Source organism: Chiloscyllium plagiosum, chromosome 13, assembly GCF_004010195.1.
Source record: "Chiloscyllium plagiosum isolate BGI_BamShark_2017 chromosome 13, ASM401019v2, whole genome shotgun sequence".
NCBI classification, from domain to species: Eukaryota; Metazoa; Chordata; class Chondrichthyes; order Orectolobiformes; family Hemiscylliidae; genus Chiloscyllium; species Chiloscyllium plagiosum.
Window position 1 is genome coordinate 80,778,303 of NC_057722.1, and position 8,710 is coordinate 80,787,012.

At 42.6% G+C, this 8,710-nt stretch overlaps 1 protein-coding gene across 1 annotated transcript in view; it reads right to left on the bottom strand.

Annotated features, from left to right (window-relative positions):
• The window catches only part of LOC122556243 (collagen alpha-5(IV) chain-like), a 277,942-nt gene that overhangs the window by 152,317 nt on the left and 116,915 nt on the right, over nt 1-8,710 (bottom strand). The window contains exons 16-19 of the mRNA XM_043702860.1: nt 6,883-6,927; nt 6,564-6,617; nt 6,415-6,456; nt 3,771-3,855 (exon numbers count right to left, since the gene is read on the bottom strand). Coding sequence (XP_043558795.1) covers nt 3,771-3,855; nt 6,415-6,456; nt 6,564-6,617; nt 6,883-6,927 — 226 coding nt within the window. The remainder of the gene's footprint in view (nt 1-3,770; nt 3,856-6,414; nt 6,457-6,563; nt 6,618-6,882; nt 6,928-8,710) is intronic.

An 8,710-nucleotide genomic window follows, 5' to 3' on the forward strand; every position in this document is an offset into this window, starting at 1 on the left:
TTACCACCCTTCTTAAACAGTGGCACCACGTTAGCCAACCTCCCGTCTTCCGGCACCTCACCTGTGACTATTGATGATACAAATATCTCAGCAAAAGGCCCAGCAATCACTTCTCTAGCTTCCCACAGAGTTCTCGGGTACACCTGATCATGTCCTGGGGATTTATCCACCTTTAACTGTTTCAAGACATCCAGCACTTCCTCCTCTGCAATCTGGACATTTTGCAAGATGTCACCATCTATTTCCCTACAGTCTATATCTTCCATATCCTTTTCCACAGTAAATATTAATGCAAAATATTCATTTAGTATCTCTCCCATTTTCTGTGGCTCCACACAAAGGCCACCTTGCTGATCTTTGAGGGGCCCTATTCTCTCCCTAGTTACCCTTTTGTCCTTAATATATTTGTAAAAACCCTTTGGATTCACCTTAATTCTATTGTCCAAAGCTATCTCATGTCCCCTTTTTGCCCTCCTGATTTCCCTCTTAAGTATACTCCTACTTCCTTTATACTCTTTTAAGGATTCACTCGGTAAAAACAATGACTGCATATGCTGGAAACCAGATTCTAGATCAGTGGTGCTGGAAGAGCACAGCAATTCAGGCAGCCACCGAGGACAGGCAAAATCGACGTTTCGGGCAAAAGCCCTTCATCAGGAATAAAGGCAGAGAGCCTTTTCTCTGGATTCTTGTTATCTCATTTCTGAAGGCTTCCCATTTTTTATCCGTCCCTTTACATCCGAACATCTGCCTCCAATCAGCTTTCGAAAGTTCTTGCCTAATACCGTCAAAATTGGCCTTTCTCCAATTTAGAACTTCAACTTTTAGATCTGGTCTATCCTTTTCCATCACTATTTTAAAATGAATAGAATTATGGTCACTGACCCCAAAGTGCTCCCCCACTGACACCTCAGTCACCTGCCCTGCCTTATTTCCCAAGAGTAGGTCAAGTTTTGCACCTTCTCTAGTAGGTACATCCATATACTGAATCAGGAAATTGTCTTGAACGCACTTAAGAAATTCCTCTCCATCTAAACCTTTAACACTATTGCAGTCCCAGTTGATGTGTGGCAAGTTAAAATCCCCTACCATAACTACCCTATTATTCTTACAGATAGCTGAGATCTCCTTACAAGTTTGTTTCTCAATTTCCTTTGACTATTAGGGGGTTTATAATAAATCCCAATAAGGTGATCATCCCTTTCTTATTTCTCAGTTCCACCCAAATAACTTCCCTGGATGTATTTCCGGGAATATCCTCCCTCAGCACAGCTATAATGTTATCTCTTATCAAGAACACCACTCCCCCTCCTCTCTTGCCTCTCTTTCTATCCTTCCTGTAGCATTTGTATCCTGGAACATTAAGCTGCCAGTCCTGCCCATCCCTGAGCCACGTTTCTGTAATTGCTATGATATCCCAGTCCCATGTTCCTAACCATGCCCTGATCGAGAAGGAGAGAAGCATTGGAAGTGACATATAAAGAAGGTAAGTTAGGCTCTCTTGGAATGCAAATGCATGGAAATAAGGTAGCCACTGCTCAAGTGCAAACAGCCTCTGTTTACTTCACATTGCTTTCTTAGCACAAAACCAATGACTTCAGTTTTAACATTTAAGGCTGGAGGAGAAAATCACCAACACTTTTTGGTCTTACAGATTCTGATTTTTGTTTAATTCCCTTTGTATTTTTGCACATTTCTCATCAGTGCCCTCACCACCTCAGGGAGGAGAAACTTCCATCTCCAGAGACTGGTCAGAATATTCAAAACCAAGTTTGCTGGCTCTGGGGCAAGTAACCTGGATGTCCAATCCAGGATGCAGGGAGACAAAGATAACTGTTAGAAAAACAAAGGCTTAACTTGGTGACATTTCATCAAGGAAAACACAATAAGGCATAGCAGGAGTCAGAAGTAGGGTCATAGCAAATCAGAGCAGGACTTAAATACTTAATGGTAAGGTCCTTGGGAGTGTTGCTGAACAAAGAGACCTTGGAGTGCAGGTTCATAGCTCCTTGAAAGTGGAGTTGCAGGTAGATAGGATAGTGAAGAAGGCATTTGGTATGCTTTCCTTTATTGGTCAGAGTATTGAATACAGGAGTTGGGAGGTCATGTTGCAGCTGTACAGGACATTGGTTCGGCCACTATTGGAATATTGTGTGTAATTCTGGTCTCCTTCCTATTGAAAAGATGTTGTGAAACCTGAAAAGGTTCAGAAAAGATTTACAAGGATGTTGCCAGGGTTGGAGGATTTGAACTCTAGGGAGAGGCTGAATAGGCTGGGGCTGTTTTCCCTGGAGCGTTGGAGGCTGATGGGGTGACCTTATAGAGGATTACAAAATTATGAGGGACATAGACAAGGATAAATAGACAAAGTCTTTTCCCTGGGGTCGGGGAGTCCAGAACTAGAGGGCATAGTTTAAGGTGAGAGAGGAAAGATATAAAAGGGACCTTAGGCGCAATTTTTCCATGCAGAAGGTGGTATGTGTACAGAATGAGCTGCCAGAGGAAGTGGTGGAGGCTGGTACAAATGCAACATTTAAAAAGCATCTTGATGGGTATATGAATAGGAAGGGTTCGGAGGGGTATGGGCCAAGTGCTGGTAAATGGGATTAGATTAAGTTGGGATATCTGGTCAGCATGGACGGGTTGGACTGAAGGGTCTGTTTCCGTGCTGTACATCTCTATGACTCTAAGTGTTAATTTAGTCAGATATAAAGCAGGGAAACGTAATGGCTAATCATAAGCCCTGGAAAGCAATGGATTGCTGCTGAATCCTTAGATTAAAGGATTGATTGACCTATATATTGAGTGCAGGTGATAAGCTAGAACTTTGAGTCACTGAGTCAGAGAGGATGACCAGTCATGTATAGATAATTGAAAACAAAGCAAGTGGTATACTTTTAGGATAAGGGGGTAACAGAATTTAAACAGAGTTAAGGAACAATTACTTCTCTGAAAGGGCTGTGAATCTGTGGAAGACACTGTCTCAGAGTTTGGTGGATGCTGGGACATTGGGTAAATTTAAGGAGGACATAGATTTTTAATGAGCAATGGGTTGAAGAGTCATGGAGAGCAGGCAGGAAAGTGGAGTTGAGGCTGAGGTGAGATTAGCCAGGATTGTATTAAATGGCCCAGAACGCTCAAGGGGATGAATTTCCTACTCCTGCTCCTCGTTCTTTATGTTCTTCCTTGAGAAAAGAAATAGCTGTTTTTTCTCCCATTCCATAACAGCCTACAGTAATCCACAAAGGCATAGGAGCAGAAGTAGGCCATTCAGCCCATTGAGTCTGCTCCATTGTCATGGCTGATCTGATAATCCTCAACTCCACTTTCCTGCTTTTTCCCCGTAATCCTTTTTTCCCTTATTGATTAAAAATCTGTCTATCTCAGGCTTGAATGTACTGAATGATCTAGCCTCAACAGCACTCTGCAGATTCAGTATTCTCTGAGAAATGAAATTCTGCCTTATGAGAGAGCCCTTATTCTGAGATTATATCCGACGCGCTCTCACAAGGAAAACCGATCTTGCTGCATCTACCCTGTCAAGCTCTGTCAAAGTCTTGCATGTTTCATTCTTCTAAACTCCACTGAGTACAGGCCCAATCTACTCAACATGTTCTCATAAGACAGTTCCTCCATATCTAGCATTGACCTAGTGAATGCCAGATGCCAGTATATCTTTCCTTCAATTAAAGGGTTAATTAACCTATATATTGTGTGTAGGTGATAAACCAGAACTTTAAGTCAATGATGTAGAGGAAATTTGTCGTAACCTTGTAATCCTGGTCGTCCTTTGGGTCCTGTAGCACCTGGATCGCCACGTTCTCCTTTGTCACAGGAATCATCTCCTTCAACTTGCTGCCAAAAGACACAAAGGCAATGCTGGGCTCTCGGAATCAGATTCTACAGTAGGATTCTGTTGCATTTAATGACCAGGGTTTCCCTTGGAACTAGTCAATCTCTTTGGGATAATTTCAGTGGACAACAGAAATAATTTTCTCAGGAGCTACTCTACTTGCTCCTCAAAACCATAAGTCATGGTTTTGTTTTTACTCATTCAAGGAATTGGGATGTTACTGGCTGACCAGTATTTATTACCCGTCCCTAGCTGCCCTTGAACTGAGTGGCTTACCAAAGCATTTCCAAAGACAGTTGAGAGTCAACCACATTGCTGTGGGTCTGGAGTCAAACACAGGCCAGACCAGGTAAGGATGGCAGTTTCCTACCCTGAAGAACATTCGTGAACCAGGTGTTCCCAACCATTAACATTGGTTTCACAGTCATTAGTAGATTTTTAATTCCAGGGTTTTTAAAATTGTATTCAAATTCCGCCATCTGCTGTGGTTGGATTAGAACCTGGGTCCTCAAATCATGAGCCGAGTTTCTGCATTCTTGGTTGAGCAAAAATGCCATGGGGCCATAGCCTCCCCAAAAGAGGAGCAAGAGTGTATACAAGAGCAGGCTGCCTAGCCCTTTGAATCTGTTCCACCATTCAAAACGATCAGGCTGATCTGGTTGTAGTCTCAAGTCCATTTTCCTGTCTACCCCAGCAATAAGCTCTCCCTTGTCTATCAAAAACTCTCTAATAACTGTCTAGAGAAAGTGCGATGAGAGCTCCTGGAATTGCTTCCCGAACTGATAGGAAATGGAAAAATTGTTAGCTGAATAGAACATAGAAAAGTACAGCACAGAACATGCCCTTCAGCCTACAATTTTGTGCCGAGGATTTATCCTAATGTAAAATAAAATAACCTAACCTACACTCCCCTCAATTCACTGCTGTCCATGCGCATGCCCAGTAGGCGCTTAAATGTCCCTAATGACTCTGCTTTTAGTGGAAGTATTTGAAATGCAACAGGCAGATTGGTAGATACCATATAACATACATCCAAAGATTTATGCTGTGCCAATGCTGATAACTGGAAATGGCTGTCTATTTCTGTGACAAGTGGAGGAGGGAATCGTAAAACTTGAAAATTGAACTGATCTTTTTGGAATTTCTTTGTAATTGGTCAGCCCGTCCCGTGGGCAGTCTCCTCTTGTATGTGGTTATAGAGAGGAGTCAGGGGCCTGTCACTGAGTTCCCCCTCCTGTCAAGGTCCATGGCAGAGATGTCAATCCCACAGGAGGCCCACCAAAATATCTGAAACTGGGCAGCCCAGAGGCTGACCTTGCTCCGGTAAATTCATGTGCTTTGTAAAACTTGACAGGATTTCACCAAAACACAATTCAGAATCAAGGTAAATAGGAAATATAAGACACATAAGATAATCAGAGGGTTAGATAGGGTGGACAGGGCGAGCCTTTTTCCAAGTATGGTGACAGCGAGCACGAGGTGAAACAGCTTTAAGTTGAGGGGTGATAGATATAGGACAGATGTCAGAGGTAGTTTCTTTACTCAGAGAGGAGTAAGGCTATGGAATGCTTTGCCTGCAACGGTAGTAGATTCTCCAACTTTTATGTACATTTAAGTCGTCATTGGACAGGCATATGGACATACGTGGAATAGTGTAGGTTAGATGGGCTTCAGATTGGTATGACATTTCGGTGCAAAATCGCGGGCCAAAGGGCCTGTACTGCGCTGTAATGTTCTATGTTCTATGAAATTGAGAGGTGAAGTGTTTATGTTGAAACAGTTCTCACCAGAATCAAGTCTTACTTGAAGATTTGAAGTTCTTATTTGCATGGGAAAAGGCAGGGTAGATAAAGATAAACTAGTTGGGGATTCTAGAACCAGGGAGCAAACTTTGAGAACTAGTTCAGGAGGGATGTTAGGAAGCACTTCTATACACAAATAGTGGGAGAGATTTGGAACTCTCTTCCACAAACAACAATGAATGCTGGATCAGTTATTTTAATACCTGAGATAGATAATTTTTTGTTTGGCAAAGCTATTAAGAGATATAGGCTAGAGGCAGGTAAAAGGAATTAGTCTTACTTTAGTCTTACTTTACACAGACAGTGGTGGGCATTTGGAACACGTTGCCAGCAGAGGTAGTAGAGGCAGGCACGGTAGATTCATTTAAGGTGCATCTGGACAGATACATGAGTAGGTGGGGAGCAGAGGGATACAGATCCTTAGGAATTGGGCGATAGGTTTAGACAGTGGATTTGGATCGGCACAGGCTTGGAGGGCCAAAGGGCCTGTTCCTGAGTTGTAAATTTTCTTTGTTCTTAGTCACAGATCAGTCATAATCTAATTGAATGTCAGAACAGACTTGAGGGGCTGAATGGCCTATTTCTGTTGCTAGGATATGGCATGTGGCTCCATACTGTCAGTAAAAACTCGAATCCCTTTTGTTTCCAGGTGGTGATGAGGTGGTGATTAAGAGAGAGAGATGAAAATATCGATCTTGAAACTAAACCTTAAAGTAATACATGGTAGAGGAAAGTTTTTAAATGCAGGTTATTACTCACTGGACCAGGCGGTCCTTGACAGCCAACTTCCCCTTTAATTCCCTAGATTAAAATAATAATTTTGCATGTTAACTCATTAAATATATATAGCTTTGCATGATTGTTATGAAACTTAACTGTATTGGTTAATAGAATGCAAAGAAACTTACTGGTGCTCCGTTTCTTCCTGGAAATCCCAAAAAACCTGGATCACCTTTCAATCCCTGAGATAACAGAAAACACATGTGACAGCTGACAACAGGTCACTTCCTTGTGGCAGTATTCTGCTGCAGTTTTGAAATAGAAGTCTAAATTTCAGACACTTCATATCAGTTACCCAATTAGTCACTTGAATAATATTAATAATTAAATCATTTTTTATCAAGGAGTGGTTTTCTCAATTGAAAACAATTAGAAAATCAAAAACCTTATGCAAATAGCTGAGTTGACAAATGACTGGGTTTTATTATTAATATATGTCAGACCAACCTGGATCCCCGGGATTCCAGGATTCCCATCTTTACCTGGTTTCCCCTAAAAAGAACAGAAACATTAATCAAGTCAATTCACAACTCGATAAAAATGTCTTCAACGAGAAAATAAATAAAAAGGAACACATGTAGATTATTAGTTACAGAGATAAACTCGGTTTAAATCTATCACCAACAATAAATTCTGGTGCAAAAAGTAATTATCCTAAATTCTTCCTTTCCCTCTATTTCCCCATTTATTGCTGTTACTGAATGTTCATTGCAGCTTCTGGTGAAGCTGATGCATGATAAGTGTTTATTTCACCTTTCACTGGCTTTCTGTAAGTTCAGCTCTCACCTTGTTAATTCTTTTCTTTCCCCTAAAATACCTATGGAGAGTCTGGGCAAAATCTTACATAGGTCTGGGAAATGGGTTCTGGTGAGATGTACAACAGAAACAAGGGACAGTTGTGGTGAGGCCCATTTTGATGTTAGGAGCAACTCGCGCCATCGTTTGTGCTTTTCCCGAGTGGTGTGCTCTTAGGGTTGAGTAATAAGGAGAGTCTGGATAAGCTGGGAATTTTTTTCACTGGAGCATAGCATGTCGTGGGGTGACCTTATAGAGGTTTATAAAATTGCGAGGGGCATAGATAAGGTGAATAGCAAAGGTATTTTCTCTAAAGTTGAGTAGCCCGGCCTGTGACAACTCCCACCGTCCATCGACTCGTGGACTCAGCACAGACAGGACGAGGGGACCTCTTGACCTGGCGTAGCAGCCCCCTGTGACAGCCTCACTGTTGTCATGGTGGTATCCCAGGATGGTGTGGTGGCCTCCTAGCATGGCGCCCTCTCAGCCTAGCATGGCAGTCTTCCATGTGGTAGTCTTTGGCCATGTGGCAGTATGTGGTGGTCTTTGGCCTGACATAGCCTCAGCGTGGTCTCAAGGGAATTTAAAAGCAATCTCCCAGCCTCGTGAGCCTCAAGGTGAAGCCCAGCACAGTTTGGAGCTAAGGCTCAGTGTGGACTGGTTGCTAGGTGCCATCGTAGTCTGTGTTGGAAGACCAATGTTCTGAACTTCTATTTCTACAATGCTGGACTTTTTATTTCTCTATTTTCTGAGATCTTGTAACTAAAGAAGCTATACCTAGGTACCTTTGTACCTAAGGTGGTGCTGTAAGATGTGACGTATGAACTTTTCACTGGACTCAGTGAGAGAGAGGGGGGGTGTGAGAGAGAGGGGTGAGAGAGAGGGGGTAATGAGAGAGGTGAGAGAGGGGGGAGAGAGGGAGTGTGTGAGAGAGGGACTGGTGTACAAGAACACCCAGATCTCTCTGTACTGCCTCTTGACCTAAATTGATTCCATTTAGGTAGTAATCTGCCTTCCTGTTCTTGCCGCCAAAGTGGATAACCAAACATTTATCCACATTAAACTGCATCTGCCATGCATCTGTCCACTCACCTAACTTGTCCAGGTCACCCTGTAATCTCCTAACATCCTCATCACATTTCACCCTGCCACCCAGCTTAGTATCATCAGCAAATTTGTTAATGTTATTGCTAATACCATCTTCTATATCATTAACATATATTGTAAAAAGCTACGGTCCCAGCACGGATCCCTGCGGTACCCCACTGGTCACTGCCTGCCATTCCGAAATGGAGCCGTTTATCACTACCATTTGTTTCCCATCAGACAACCAATTTTGAATCCAATCTAGTACTTTGCCCCCAATACCATGCACCCTAACTTTGCTCACTAACCTCCTGTGTGGGACTTTATCAAAAGCTTTCTGAAAGTCCAGGTACACGACATCTACTGGATCTCCCTTGTCCATCTTCAGAGTTAC